This window comes from Erythrolamprus reginae, chromosome 3 (assembly GCF_031021105.1).
Source record: "Erythrolamprus reginae isolate rEryReg1 chromosome 3, rEryReg1.hap1, whole genome shotgun sequence".
Classification (NCBI taxonomy): Eukaryota; Metazoa; Chordata; class Lepidosauria; order Squamata; family Dipsadidae; genus Erythrolamprus; species Erythrolamprus reginae.
This window is the reverse complement of record NC_091952.1, coordinates 124,432,474-124,448,942: the sequence shown is the minus strand read 5'-3', so window position 1 is coordinate 124,448,942 and position 16,469 is coordinate 124,432,474. Positions and strand designations below refer to the sequence as shown.

General features: G+C 39.4%; 1 protein-coding gene across 3 annotated transcripts in view; it reads right to left on the bottom strand.

The window, feature by feature from the left end:
* PALMD (palmdelphin) overlaps positions 1-16,469 on the bottom strand; it is an 88,043-nt gene that overhangs the window by 8,469 nt on the left and 63,105 nt on the right. For all 3 annotated transcript variants that reach the window (XM_070746569.1, XM_070746570.1, XM_070746571.1), the window contains 5 exons: positions 12,518-12,648; positions 7,600-7,714; positions 4,239-4,272; positions 4,038-4,151; positions 1,634-2,689 (listed from right to left, as the gene is read on the bottom strand). In XM_070746569.1, coding sequence (XP_070602670.1) covers positions 1,634-2,689; positions 4,038-4,151; positions 4,239-4,272; positions 7,600-7,714; positions 12,518-12,648 — 1,450 coding nt within the window. The remainder of the gene's footprint in view (positions 1-1,633; positions 2,690-4,037; positions 4,152-4,238; positions 4,273-7,599; positions 7,715-12,517; positions 12,649-16,469) is intronic.

Here is a 16,469-nt window from a genome sequence, read left to right as displayed (position 1 = left end):
TGTACAGACAGAAACGGATGTCTGTTATTTCTGATTATTAAAACAGGCATTCTGTTAAAACAGGTTAAAAGTTATATATTAAAAGTTGCATCAAGTCCTATCAAGTGAAACAGGCACAATTCAATAATGGTTAAAGCAAGACATATGAGTAAATTCCAAAAATGGAAAGAATGGTTATTATTTAATCACCAAAATGCAATTTGATTTGATTTGCCATATATTGCATAGGTGCAATGAGAATTCTTAAATCCTGTTTTCAAAACATGCTTAAATTAGAAAGTTAAATATCTGATTTGCATTGTTATTCTGATCTGATTTTAGTAATATTAAACAAACTTTCTATTCTGACCACTTAGATCCTTCAAAGTGCTATGATTGCAGAGTATTTAAAACTAAATGAAGCACTCAAACAAGCTTCCTCAATCTGCAGCCCTCCAGATGTATTGGACTTCATTTTCTATGATATATAATCAACATAGTATGTTCAGCTCAACTCAGCCATTGAAGATGTCAGCAAGGGATTATGGAAAATGGGAATTCACTAGAAGAATGTGAGGAAGGGTGGATTAGAATTTAGAAAAGCAGGAGGAAATGGTTTAGAGGTAACAGATAAATTAGAATTGAAATGAAAAACAAGGGGAAGAGAGTAATATACAGTGGTACCTCGGTACTCGAATCTTTGTTCTCGTACATTTCGGATAACGAACAAAATTTTCGGCAAAAATTTGCTTCGGTATCTGAACAAAAATTCAGATACCGAACAGCCAGAGAAAATTTTGTTCTTTATCCGAAATGTTACCGCCGGGGGCTGCTGCAATCCCAGCAGCTTCAGTGAGCTGAGGAGCTCTCTAAGAGCTCCAAGCTGCAGGAAGGGTGGGGGCTGCTACAATCCTGGCAGCTTCGGGGGGGCTGAGGAGCTCTATAAAAGCTCCAAGCTGCAGGAAGGGTGGGGGCTGCTCCAATCCCAGCAGCTTCGGGGGGCTCCTTTCCTCACTGCTTCCTCTTATTACCTGTAAGCAGCTGCAAAAACTGTCTCCTTCCCGGCGGCGGCTTCCCTTCGAGTAGCAACAGCGCTGGGAACGTCACGTGATGAAGGGAAGCCGCCGGAGCCATCTCAGCATTTGCCAACGCTCCAGCAGCTTCTCTTCATTACGTGACGTTCCCGGCGCTGTTGCTCCTCAAAGGGAAGCAGCCACCGGGAAGGAGAAAGTTTTTGCAGCTGCTTACAGGTAATAAGAGGAAGCAATGAAGAAAGGAGCCCCCTGAAGCTGCCAGGATTGCAGCAGCCCCCACCCTTCCTGCAGCTTAGAGATCTTATAGAGTTCCTCAGCCCCTGAAGCTGCTGGGATTGTAGCAGCCCCCACCCTTCCTGCAGCTTGGAGTACCGAATTTATTTATCCCATTGGAAATAAAGAAAATAGATTTAATTGGTTCCCAGCGAGTTAACAGGGGCTGGGAACCAATTAAATCCATTTCCATTATTTCCTATGGGATAAATAAATTCGGTACTCGACCAAATCGGTTCTCAACCACACTTCTGGAACAAATTGTGGTCGAGTACCGAGGTACCACTGTATGTAATGAATCTGCTACATGAGAACACAACAATGCAGTGACTTTCCCCTTTTTTTACCTGTTAAGGAAGGTTCTTCTGTTCCATCACTTGCTAAGTGGCCATCAAGTTGACCATTAAAAGTAGAACAGCTCAAACTTTCTTCTTGTTCTTTCAGTGACATGGAATTTTTGTAAAGTGGTTTCTTGATGTTGTCTCCCGAAGTTTTAGTTTGTGAAACTGCACATGTCTGATTGGATGGCTGATAGACCTGACTATAAGGACCCACTGGATGATAAAGAGGTGTCTCAATTTTTTTCCCTTCATCTTCACTGTCATCGCTGATGACAACAAGTTCCGCATGGATAATCCCATCGTATCCACATATTTTTTTATTTAGTTCTTCATCGTCCACATGTTGGTATCCCATGAAAATCATTGTAACCGGTTCTTCTGTATCATCCACATAACATGGCACAGCTTGGACCACGCGATAACTATCCTCACTCTCCAGTGTTGTTGGAGAAGAGTTTCTGATCTCATCCTGATATTCCTTCATCTTTTGATATGGTGGAGCAGTTTCTTGGGTAGCTTCTCTTTGGGCAGAAGATACTAGCTTATTTTGAGGACTAGCCTGTAAGGGCCTTCCTAATGATTGACTAACTGGACAGTGAGAGTTCTGCTGGCAGGTCTTTGAAATATCTAGACCATCTTTTTTAATATCATGCCATTTATCCTTATCAACAGGTTCATTAGAAAAATGATCGAGGTGGTCGGTCTTATTCTGGATGTTATCTTTTCCATCATTTGCTTCTTGGATGAATTTATTCTTTTGAGGAGTTCTGGGTCTGCAAAATTGGTTGGCATATACTGGCTCATGATATTCAGTGGGAGACTTGGATTGTTTCTCAGTGGCTTGTCGTAACATATCCTCCACTTCAACTGGAGCAAGATCATCCACTTCATCATTCTTTACGCTCCCATTGGCACACACCGCATAGACAGACTTTCTGCCATCGTCATACACTTTGACTCCTGCTCCTTTAAATTCTTCTGAAGGAAGGGGTATTGTTGACAAAACTGTACTCTCCCCAGTCTTCATGTCTTTTTTTACTTTAATTTCCATAGCAAACAATGCTGGAGGGAAAAAAGCAAGCAACCTTTTAAAAGGCAATTAGCTAATGATATTGTTAAGCCTAGAGACCACACAGTGAAATCCAATGCACCCTAATCCTTTATTTGTTTACACCTAATGGACAGAATCTTGCCAAACTAAAGCTATAACTTTCTAAATAAAAGGTATATACGTATCCTGCCAGATTCTAGGCTGTGGCTACAATATATGAGTGAGCAAAATTAAATCATGTGCCAAAGGATTTCACTACATGAAGGTATATGGTGATATACTGTATTTTTTGGAGTAGAAGACGTACCTGTCCCCTCAAAAAAAAAAAGAGGGTGGAAACGTCGGTGCATCCTACACACTGAATGCAGCCATTTTTGGCCTCCCAAAGTCCTGCCTGCGCATCCCATTTTTGCAAAACATGTGCCATTTTTCACAAAAATAGAGTGCGCAGGCGATTTGGGAGGCCTGAAGAGTGCTTCTGGGGGGCTGGGGGGAAGAGAAAAATGTCCCTGTTTCTGTGAAAATGGGCCATTTTTCTTTTTGCAAAAATGAGGGGATCTTTGCCTTCCCATAGCCTCCAGAGAAGCACTCTGTCAAACCTTCTGTGCTCCCCCACTTTTTTATTTTTGCAAAAATGCCCCCATTTTTCACCTTTTTGCCAAAAATGGGGCACGCAAAAGGTTTGGGAGGCCTGCAGAGTGCTCCTGGGGGCTAGGGAGGACAAAAACATTTTTTTCTTACTTACTTCTTCTAAATCTTGGTGCGTCTTATACACCGGTGCATCTTGTAGTCCATAAAATATGGTAGTTACTGACAGCTTTATCATATCTGAGCTAAGAATAAGTCTCAGCTCTCCAACATTAAAAAAAAATTGTGGAAATGTGAACCTGTTTCACAGTGAAGCAAAACCCACATATGGAACTTCAACAATTTAAACACTCCCAAGCATAGTTCCCTCTAAGCTGAGCAGTGAGCAATCGCTCACTTAAAAATCATCATCAACTCAGAGTTTTCCAAACCTGCCCAGAAGCCGAGAGGGAAATTTTATTATTACAGTATTTCTGTGTCGCCCAGTCCCAAAGGGACTGCCACTCAGACACTATACTTTTCCGCCCACCCCCAAAATTTTTTAGAGAGAACACTGCTCCCAAGTCATAATTTCTGTTAATGTGATTACATGGAATGGAATGCATCTAGAGGGCAACAAGTCAGAAAATGTTGATCAGATGTAATTTCTTATGAACTTATGAAATAACAACTGGCAACAAACAAATGTGCTTTTTTTATGGCACTGAGGTTGTTTTCTAAATGTAAGACCGTACATATGGTTTTTCCTTGAATTCGACTATTAATCTGTACCTTTTCTATTCTCTTCTTCATCGTCTGTTTGTAGATGGCTTGTTTTTTTAAGTGCAGAAGGTTTGAAAGGCTTTGGAAGGTCTGGAATGTTGGCATATATATAGTCAGCTGGCTCTATAAAAAGGGATTGTTAATTAATACATAGATCACTTTTGCTTTTGCATAAAATAATTTGAAAAATTATACTTAAGAGAAACATACCTTCTGTAGTCTCCACTCTTTCCACTTTCACAGACTAAAAAAAAAAGTAACAAAGAATTATTTGATATTTCCTATCATTTAAAGAATTACAATAGAATTGATTATTACTTTCTTTTAGGTTAGCTGATATCATCAATTTCACGTTTTTCAGTAAATGTGCATAAGATTTTGGCTTTAAAAGTAATTGGGATTGAAAATTATTTTTTATAAAACAGGGAGGAGCCATATTTTGGTGCCCAAGGGTCAGGGGTGAAAAGCTCTTGGTTCACTCGTGCCTGTCAGTCGTCAGAGAACTGGTCACGAAAGCCGTGCGTGGCTCGGCCCATCCATCCAGACACCACCATTTGGGTTCTTTTACCCTCTGCGCATGCACAGAATGCTTTACGCATATGCAGAGAGTAAAAGAACCCAAACGGCAGCATCTGGGCGGAGCTTCATGCTGCCTTCGTGACCGGCTCTCTGACAACCGACAGGCACGAGCGAACCAGGAGCATTTCACCCTGCCAAGGGTCATTCTTTGACAGGAACTGAGGAAGGGTGAAAAATAAGCGGGACCCTACTTTTGGAGAAGAAAATTTCCTGTGGTCCTTGCTGCAATTATATGGACTGTTTTACTGCTTTTATTTTATTTTATTTATTTATTTATTTTGTCTAATACACAATGAGGGTTTTAGTGGGTATATATCTATATACACATAGTAAAATACATGATGAAGGTTATAGAGGAGATACTCATGGTAAAATATATCTAAGAAATAATAGAAAAGAAGGTATAGTAATAGAACGTATCAATGAAAGAATAGAAGAAGAGATATAAGAATAGAAGAAAGGTATAGGAGATATAGGAGAGCAATAGGACAGGGGACAGAAGGCACTCTAGTGCACTTGTACTTGCCCCTTACTGACCTCTTAGGAATCTGGATAGGTCAACCATGGATAATCTAAGGGTAAAGTGTTGGGGGTTTGGGGATGACACTATGGAGTCCGGTAATGAGTTACACGCTTCGACAACTCGGTTACTGAAGTCATATTTTTTACAGTCAAGTTTGGAGCGGTTAATATTAAGTTTAAATCTGTTGTGTGCTCTTGTGTTGTTGTGGTTGAAGCTGAAGTAGTCGCCAACAGGCAGGACGTTGCAGCATATGATCTTGTGGGCAATACTTAGATCTTGTGTAAGGCGTCTTAGTTCTAAACTTTCTAGGCCCACGAGTTGTTCACAAACTTAGTGTTATCCTACAATATTGTGTGTGTTGTTGGAGAAAAGGGAAGGAGAAGGGAATCATTGTGTGGAAAAAAAGTATGGAGAAAAATTGGCAGTGAAGCAAAGAACTAAAAAGCCCACTTTCTTTCTCGGAGCTGTGCTGTTGTAAGTAGTCCTTGACTTACAGCATTTGTTTAATCACCGTTCAGAGTTACGACAACACTGGAAAAAAGTGACTTATGACCATTTTTTCACAAGTAGGACCACTGCAACATCCCCATGATCATGTGTCCTTCTGACAAGTAAAGTCAATGGGGAAGCCAGATTCACTCAATGATGGTGTCGCTAAGTAAATGCAGCAATTCACTTAATAATTGTGACAAGTCATAAAATGGGACAAAACCTACCTAACAAATTACCAACAGAAATGTTGGGCTCAATCGTGATTGTAAGCTGAAGACTATCTGTATATTCTAAAAATGCAGCTCAGTCTTGAAATCAAGTTTTCTCTCTTCCCCAAACGGAGCAAACATTTCCTTTTTACATCAGGGCATTAAAATGATTACAAAAGCTTTTAAGTGGTAAATGTGTTTGTCATTTCCAGCCAACAACACAAGATTTTTGCTCCGTGTATCTGTAGTACTCCTGTAGTCTCAATAATATTGAGAAATTTTCACACTGTACCAATTGCATAATATGTCTGTGCAGAATTATTTGAGTTTCAGAGCAAGCTTCTATGTTCTCAGACTTCTTCCTCTGAAGGATGAATGAATATGCATCATACTTTTTCTTTCTTTTGGAGTTTGGAGCGGGCATTTAAATAATATAGATACTTATTAGTTAACACCAAATGATTTCATGTTGCAATAATTCTTCAGCGCATAGCACAAAGTAGAATTATATGCTGCGACAGGGTTAAAACAGGAATTATGGGAAAATTTCTTCCCAATAATAATATTGGTAAGTTTTTTGGTATTATTAATTTGTAGTGCTGTGCATTATTTATTTATTTATTTATTTATTTGTTTGTTTGTTTGTTTATTTATTATTACTTAGATTTGTATGCCGTACCTCTCCGCAGACTCGGGGCGGCTCACAACAAAATAAAACAATTCATGACAAATCTAAATTATAGTTTAAAATATTTAAAAAACCCCATTTACTAAGCAAACATACATACAAACATACCATGCATAAATTGTATATGCCCGGGGGAGATGTCTCAGTTCCCCTATGCCTGACGACAAAGGTGGGTTTTAAGGAGCTTACGAAAGGCAAGGAGAGTAGGGGCAGTTCTAATCTCTGGGGGGAGTTGGTTCCAGAGAGTCGGGGCTGCAACAGAGAAGGCTCTTCCCCTGGGGCCCGCCAACCGACATTGTTTAGTTGACGGGACCTGGAGAAGGCCCACTCTGTGGGACCTAATCAGTCGCTGGGATTCGTGCGGCAGAAGGCGGTCTCGGAGATATTCTGGTCCAATGCCATGAAGGGCTTTAAATGTCATAACCAACACTTTGAATTGTGACCGGAAACTGATCGGCAACCAATGCAGACTGCGGAGTGATGGTGAAACATGGGCATACCTAGGTAAGCCCATGACTGCTCTCGCAGCTGCATTCTGCACGATCTGAAGTTTCCGAACACTTTTCAAAGGTAGCCCCATGTAAAGAGCATTACAGTAGTCGAACCTCGAGGTGATGAGGGCATGAGTGACTGTGAGTAATGAGTCCCGGTCCAGATAGGGCCGCAACTGGTGCACCAGGCGAACCTGGGCAAACGCCCCCCTCGCCACAGCTGAGAGATGTTTTTCTAATGTGAGCTGTGGATCGAGGAGGACGCCCAAGTTGCGGACCCTCTCTGAGGGGGTCAATAATTCCCCCCCCAGGGTAATGGACGGACAGATGGGATTGTCCTTGGGAGGCAAAACCCACAGCCACTCTGTCTTATCCGGGTTGAGCTTGAGTGTGTTGACACCCATCCAGGCCCCAACAGCCTCCAGACACCGGCACATTACTTCCACTGCTTCGTTGACTGGACATGGGGTTTCTAGCCTTGAATATTTCCTTGCTTTCATTCCCATGCCAACCTTAAGGTCCATTTGTTATTTCTGACAGATCAGTTGACTGTATCAGAGGCAACAGGATTTTAAAATTAGATGCTGACCTTTATAATATCTTCTGTGGTCCTTTCAACAGATTTAAGCTTCTTCAAAATGGCTTTTTCTTTTACGGAGATTATCAATTCCTCTTTCTCGAGATCCTCAATTTCTTGCTCAAGCCTGCATAGATGTGACATTAATAGTAATGAATACATGACTGAGAACCATTTTTCTCAATTTGGCACTTGGCTAGAGTTCAAACTCCTAGAATTGGAAGGTTTGGAAACTGTGGGAACTGCACTCCCAACTAAGATAGAGGATACCAGTTTGAAAAAGTCTGCTCCAGAATTAGGATAGCCCAATGATGGGCTGCCAAAATTTTTACTGCCACACTGTCGACATGCTTATTTTGTGAGTGTGGCTTGATGGCCATGTGATCAGGTAGGAGTGGCTTGACAATCATGTGACCAGGGATGGGAGTGGCTTACCGACCAAGATAAGTTTTCAAATAGGTGCTTGGACTCTTTTTCAGTTGAGTCACATTATTTGAATAGCCACAAAAAGAACAAATGATAGACAACATTATTTGTTGAGGAGCACAGTAACATGTTAAGATTTTGTACTAAATCCACAAGGTTCAGTATGATAACAGATTAGGCAGGTAGCTCAATTTTCGTTAATTGCTATAAAAGTTCAGTTCCAGATAATGATTAAAATGATTAAAGCACTTATGGGTAAAACATAGTATTTAATTATTTCCTATTTTAAAAATAATTAAGGATCATACAAAAAGTACTAGAGAAGGAATGACAATTAAAAAAACTATTAAGTATTCAATAAATAGTGCATAAACTTACTACCACCATTGCGTGTCCCCCCATGGGGGCAGCAGCCCACTACTGAGATTGCACCAGGATAATTCACTGCCTGCTTCCGTGTATAATATCCATGTACAATACCCATATACAATATGAGGAGCCATGGTGGCGCAATGGTCAGAATGCAGTATTACAGGTTAATTCTGCCAACTGTGGGCAATTCAATCCTGACTGTCTCAAGGTTAACACAACCTTCTATCTTTCTGAAGTTGGTAAAATGAGGACCCAGATTGTCGGGGGCAACATGCTACAAACTGATTAGAGAGGGCTGCAAAGCATTAAGAAGCGGTATATAAGTCTAAGAGCTAATGCTATATCTAGCTGAGTTAGCACTTCAAATTTTAACAGGACATCATCATGCCATGCTTAATGGGAAACAGAGCTTAGAGAAAAAGTGGTGGTAGGCCTACTATTCCTATCCCACACACCCACTTTTGGCACACCAACCAAAAAAAGGTTCGCCATCATTGGCCAAGACCAGAGGTGGGCAAAGTTGGCTCTTCTATGACTTGTGAACTTCAACTCCCAGAATTCCTGAGCCAGTCATGCTAGCTCAGGAATTCTGGAAGTTGAAGTCCACGTGTCATTGAAGAGCCAACTTTGCCTACCTCTGGCCAAGGCCATGTCATTTACTTCAGTGTTTCCCAACCTTGGCAACTTGAAGATATCTGGACTTCAACTCCCAGAATTCCCCAGCCAGAACACAGACTTTCTTTTTTTTTTCCCTCTGAGGAGAAAGTTTGACAGGCAATCTTCATTTTTAAAAAATTCTCAAATGGTAGAAAACTTTTGCCAGAGAGTTGGGAAAACAGATGAAACACTTGTTACTTGGACTGCCCAAATCCAGCACTCGTTCCATATGGACAAGCTGTGCCAGACAAATCCTGCTTTGTTTACATGGTAGCTATGACACCAATAATGCTTCTTTTGAGGCTGCTATTGTTGCATGCTGAATCATTTAATCAAGATTGGTTCAGCTGCCAACCCAAAGGAAACGCAGAGAATGCGATTGTGCTTTGTCTCTCCTCATTGGCTGCAGCATAGATGCTTTCCCACTTTCAGGAACTCTTGGCAGATGGGATTCTCCTCACCTTCTGAAGCAAAGGCAGGCAGAGGCTTGCTGAGCTTTCCGTGCAACAAAAGCGGCAACTTTGCAGAGGCTCTCGAGAGGGCTGGGTCGGTTTTGTCCTTTCTCTACAGCACTCCCCACTCCCACCAACATGGATAAAGTCAACACAATAGCTAAGAAAGGGCAGGGCACCTGTTACCCTTTTAAGCTATTATATTAGTTACAGGGTAAAATAAACTTACTACCAGGATCAGGGCCATAATGAGAATTTCAGGGCGTGGTGAACAATACCTCTGGCAATTCAGAAGGCATGTTAACATGGATCTGCTTCATGTTATTCTTGTTTTTATTTTTTAAGTTTTACCTGGTTGTATTTTACAATTTTTAAAATAGTTTTATATATTTGTTAAATTTTTGATTGGCAGCTGTCCAGATTGTAACAATAGCATTAGACTTATATGCCGCTTCAGAGTGCTTTACAGCCCTCTCTAAGGGGTTTACAGAGAGTCAGCATACTGCCCCCAAAATCTGGGTCCTCATTTTACTGACCTTGGAAGGATGGCAGGCTGAATCAACCTTGAGCCTACTGAGATTTGATCTGCCAAACTGCTGACAGCTGGTGATCAGCAGAAGTAGCTAGCAGTACTGTTTTAACTGGTTGTATTTTACAATTTTTAAAATAGTTTTATATATTTGTTAAATTTTTGATTGGCAGTTGCCCAGGTTATAGCAATAGCATTAGACTTATATGCCGCTTCAGAGTGTTTTACAGCCCTCTCTAAGCGGTTTACAGAGAGTAAGCCTATTGCCCCCAACAATCTGGATCATCATTTTACCGACCTTGGAAAGATGGAAGGCTGAGTCAACCTTGAGCCTATTGGGATTCAATCTGCCAAACTGCTGACTGCTGGTGATCAGCAGAAGTAGCTTGCAGTACTGCACTCTAGCCACTGCACCATCGAGACTCTTACCAATGAATGGTTATGAAAGACGGGAAGCTATATACAGGTTTTAAATTTAAAAAAATAGTTAAAAAAAGATGTGTGGAAGCAGCCTAAGTTAGGGCTATGATCTCAAAATGTGAGCTGAAAAATGCAAAAATCGGCTAAACAAAATCTCAGCCCACGTCCCATTATTATCTTCTAAGGATCTGAATTACTGAATTTTTTTTCGAAATGGGCCAAGCTGATGGAAAGAAATATTTCCCATTTTATATTCTGGACAGTCTCCTTTTAGCATGCTAATCACTGTAGAGAAATGTGATATAAAAATACACCTTTCTTTGCAGCATTGAGACTTGTTCCTTGGAATTGGATTGTTTTTATTAGACGTGTGCCTGAACACGTTTTCAGTTTTCAAAGTTTATCTGAAAATGGATTATTGGATGGGGAGTGTCAGTGTAAAAGTGATTCACATTGGTGACACATTCTACTAGAATTAGAATTAGTTGGTATTATCTTATTTAAAGTGTGCTTACAGAGCACAGAACACAGTAAAATCAATACTGAATCATGTGTTGTGTCTTTTACTCTATTCTCAAGTCAATCATCTTTTAAAGCTAAAATTTATCTCCAGGAAAATTTCCTGCAGGTTCCTTAAAGGTCTTAAGTGATTTCAAATACTATTATGCTGAAGACTGGAAACCCCCTCTAAAACTCAAGACTGGCTGTCTGGCAGTGAAATATGGTTCCAAATAATATGTTTTAAAAAGTAGAAGCAGGTTACTGCTTGAACTTTTGAATGATAGTTTCACCTGCTTTAGAATTACATGATTAAGAGAACTTCCCATGTTGGTTTGATAATGGGTTACTTTTTTGTGCTCTAGGTTTGCCATCATGGTTATACTATATAGGATATCTTTATTCAAAAGACAATAGAGAATTTGTTATGGAAATGTGACACCAGTTTTAATTCCAGGGGGCCTTTAGCTATAATAAATACTAGATTACTTTTAGTAAAATTAGATCAAACGTCTTACCATTAGCTAGTCCTAGGCTGATAGTATATTTGTCACACAAAGATTTGGCTGTTGCAACAACAGTTAGCTTAGTGACCGTTTGAAATTATAATGGCACTGAAAAAAACAATGTATGACCATTTTTCACATTTATGACCATTGAAGCATTCCCATGGTCCCGTGATTTACATTTGGATGCTTGACATTTACAACAGTTGCAGCATCCCAGGGTCATGTGATCACCTTTTGTGACCTTCTGGCAAGGAAAGTCAATGGGGAAACCAGATTCACTTAACAATTGTGTTACTAATTTAACAACTGCAGTGATTCACTTAAAGAATGTGGCAAGAAAAGTCGTACACTGGGACAAACTTGCTTAACATATGTTGCACTTAGCAACATAATTTTGTGCACAATTGTGGTTAGAATTCGAGGACTACCTGTAATAATACCTAGGTTAGGCAACACATTTAATTGGCCTGTAATTTTTATATGGGGGCTCATTGTAATCTGACCGTAGTTAGTCTTGGCAGATCTAATTTTGTAAACTTTTTTGCTGTTTTGTTACTAGCAGATTTTCTTTTAATGGCAAGCTATCAAATTAGACTTAGAATAATTTTATTGTCACTTTGAATATACACTAATTGGCATATGTTGCATACAGTTCTCAAAGCATCACCACCTCCAATGTACACTACCTAATCATTAATAAATTAGGAATGATTGAAGTTTTAATACTTTGTCAATAATTGATCAGTGCTTAATATTTATTCTTTATTTTTTTCTGCATTGCCCTAGTGTAATAACTTTAGCACTCTTTATACTCTGCTATGTTTCATTTTAGGTATCTTGACTATACGGAAAAGTTAGTATTATTTAGAATAGAATAGAATAGAATAGCATAGCATAAAATTCTTTATTGGCCAAGTGTGATTGGACATACAAAGAATTTGTCTTGGTGCATATGCTCTCAGTGTATATAATGTAATTATTAACCATCCTATTAAGAAAAAAAAACATTGTTCTGATCCCAAGGGCTTATATTCCTACATTAACAAGGAAGACAATGTATGTTGTACCTGAGAATATTTTGTTCCAGTTTCTTAATTTGGTTTTGATCTTCCTGATGTTGGTTCTGCATTTCTTTCTGTTCTTCTGGAGAAAGGGTGCTTAATCCATCCCAGAGCCATTTCTCACGCAAAGCTTTTTTCTACAGACATATTTAAAAATACTGATTAAGAATGTCATCTGTCTATCACTCTTCTAGTAAATATTGCCATCATATCTAGACGCCAGTTCTGTCCTGAAGAATAAGCAAATGAATGTTGTCATTTATTCTCATTAATCAATGAAATTGCTAAGGTTCCATGAACTAATTTGTTGCCTTCTTTCCTTAGGCTCTTCTCTTCCATGGCAGGCAGGAACAGCTGGATTGGCATAATCCTATTTTCTTTGTACACCGGTTGTCCTCGACTTACAACAGTTCATTTAGAGCATTTAGAGCACTGAAAGTTACAACATGACTGAAAAAAGTGACTTATATGACCGTCTTTCACACTTAACCACTGTTGCAATGTCCCAGGCTCATGTGATCACCTTTTGAGATCTTCTGACAAGTACAGACCCACCTAATAGCCATCTTCCTCACTTAACAATCACAGTGATTCATAACTGCGGCAAGAAAGGTCGTAAAATGGGACAAAACTCACTTAACAAATGTCTTGCTTAGCGACAGAAATTTGGAGCTCATTTGTGATCGTAAGTCAAGGAATACCTGTAATTTTCTACCATATAGAAATCTAATAAATACCATATACAAATCTAAATAATAATAATAATAATAATAATAATAATAATAATAATAATAATAATAATAATAATATTGGTGTGATGGTCGTAAGCAAACTATGAAGTTTCTGGGGAAAAAAAACCTGATTCTTTTGTTTAGTTTGAGAATACCAGACATTAAAAAAAAAAGAATTCTGATATAAATAGCTCAATCAACTCCACTAACTACAATGAAGCAACCTGCAGAGTGGGAACCTGTGGATTTTCAGATCTTGCTGAACTACAGATTTCAAGAGGACTCAGCTAGCACAGCTAATGCTGGGAGATGTTAGAAGCTGCAACTATTGGGAATCGCAGGTTCCCTCTCCTCTTGCATCATGCTGACCTGTGCATTTGTAAGGATCAAAGACGAGACAACAGCAAAGGGAAGGAGAACATTTTATGTTCCTTGTCTTCTAATCATGAGCACTTCAGGAATACTACATCTGCGTGAGCTGAAAATAATTATGCCAACAGCTGAGTGATGGGAACAGCAGCAAAATTAATCTGAAAGAAGTGGAGGATGGGAAAATACAAATCAGAAAAGCAACGGGAAAGACTAAAGTGTATGAAGAAAGACAAAACCCATATGATATAGCAGTGTTTCCCTACCTTGCTAACTTAAAGATAGTTGGACTTCAACTCCCAGAATTCCCCAGCCAGCGAATTCTGGGAGTTGAAGTCCAGATATCTCCAAGTTGCCAAGGTTGGGAAACACTGTGATATAGGTCCCATTCCTTTCATCAATCATCCCCTTGAACTGGCTCAACGGGAAATGTAATGTGTTTAGGTTGGAGGTAAGATGCAATCTATATATTGTTTCATTCATGTGTAGTGAATGTATGTATGTATGTATACATAGAAGCAGAGGAGAAACATGTAAATGTGAACTCTGTATGTTATGCAGTGCCTTCTTAAATATCATGGCATCTTGCTATATATTAAACCAAAGAGAAGATACTAATACAGGGTGATAAGCTAAGATTTTTGGAATTACATGAATGGCAGAAGGCTACACTTGCCTTGCGTAGATCACATTCCAATTTACCGCTGTTGCTAGCAGCACGAACTCTTGCCATTAAGACCTCATGCATTCTTGGGATGTGTTCAGTCCCCCCAAGCTAGCCAGAAGCAAAGAAATCCTGTAATAGTTCTTCAGCAACCCATCATTCCATAAACTGAAATAAATCTTGCCTGGGGATAGCCATGTATCTGGAGTTCTGTATAATGTTTTAAAGAAAGGTTTAAAGCAAAAAATATCTTAGAACACCATTTTTTTTTGAGACTCTTCTTCCTGCTGAATTCTTTTATGACCGGTCAGCTGTTTTAGCTTTGGTGGGGAAAATGTTATTTTAGATTGGAAAAAGTGAAAGGATATAGGGGTGAAACCAGGAGTGAGCTTCAAAACTTTTAGCAAGGGGTTCTCCGCCCAGTTGCTGGGTGGGCGTCGCCTAGTCAGCCTCCTGCACCACAGTGGGAGGGGGGAATTTTTGCACTCCCAGGGCTCCCTTGATCCTCTGGGAGGGTGAAAATTGCCTTCCCAGGTTCCAGAAACCCTCTGGAGGCCAGAAACAGACCCATTTACAGACCTCCAAACTTCCAATAGGCCAATTTTCACCCTCGCCAACCTTTTGTGCATGCCCTCACTTATCTGCATCCAAAATGGGCCACGTGGGGACTCCTGAGAGGAGTGGGGTAGCCAGGGCCAACCAGAAATGGGATTTGGCGGTTGTCTTAACTGGACAGAATCTTAGCTAGAGGTTCTCCCAAACCCCTGCAAACCCCCAGCAGCCTACTCCTAGGTGCAACAAACAAAGCTTTATACTTTTATAGGTTCATAACTCGTATGATGGAACTAATAGTTTAAAAATGTTTTCTGTGGAACTCCAAGGTTCCTCAAAAACTTGATGTGGTTCTGTGAGAGATTAAGGACCAATAAACAAACAAAACCCCCCAAAGAAGACCGATTTTCTATAACTTTGCCTTTGGAACAATGCCCTGGAATTTTTTTTAAAAAAACCCATAAAGATTATACTGTAAACCTACCTGGCAATTAAGGAGATGTACATCTCCTTGAAGATTTGTGCTTAGCTCCATTTGCTATGGAGCAATCCAAAGAGGGTCTTTTTAATATTTATTTTTGTTTATTTATTTCATTTCATTTTCATTTCATTTTATTGGATTTGTATGCCGCCCCTCTCCGCAGACTCGGGGCGGCTAACAACAGTAATAAAAACAATGTGCGACAATCCAATACTGAAAAACTAAATGATTGTGATTGATATTAAATCCAGTTAACTTGCAAAATCAACGTATCTTCTTCTTCACCAAAATTTAGGATAAATTTAAGCTGCTTTGTCAATTAGTATGTTTCTGTTATTGTTTTCATCTTTAATTGTTATCATTTTGCACAGTTCTAACTTTTGAAAAATTAGTGTTTTTTATTGCTTTGCTTTATTGTATCTGGTCAGGGATTTCTTCAATGAAACATGGACTTAAGTAGTTATAAATAAAATATGTTACATAATTGATGTCTTTTTTTAGTCCTGTGAGATCTCCTTTAGTGCTTAGAAGGTTTTGTGTTTAACACAAGGCCTAAGGTTATGGAAAGGTAGTGGAGCTCACCTTTCCTGTAACAACCGATTGGTCATTCCCTGTTTATTGCTCTTCCCATTCATACAGGAAACACAAGCCTCATTGGCTGGGTCGCTTCTTCACATAACCTCCTTTGATCCTTTCTTTTTTTTCCATCACACTAGCATCCTAATTCTGATATCACACTAATAAAAGCAATGGAAAACAAGGTGTTCTTGTTTGTAATATATTTTCAGATCAGTTATATACACATGGCACAATGTACCAACATCTTTGTGGGTAAGCTAGAGTTTCAAGTCTTAAACCACTACTTTTGCTTGAGATTTATTGTTGACATTTCATATGGACCAAGGAAAATGAATCATCAAATCTGTCACCAATCTCAGTGTCTAATAAATCCATTCCTTCATGTCATGGTACAATTCACAATGGATATCTTAAGGCCACATTACGCAGAAAAGATCATATAAATCTTACATGCTTATGGCTACCATCCACAGTATACCACAACCTGTTATTTGTAGCCAGGCTCTAAATTATGAGTACGTTTGTTCTGACACACTTGAAGAGATGGCCAGAAAATGGAACTAGCCCAAGCTTTGGAGAGAC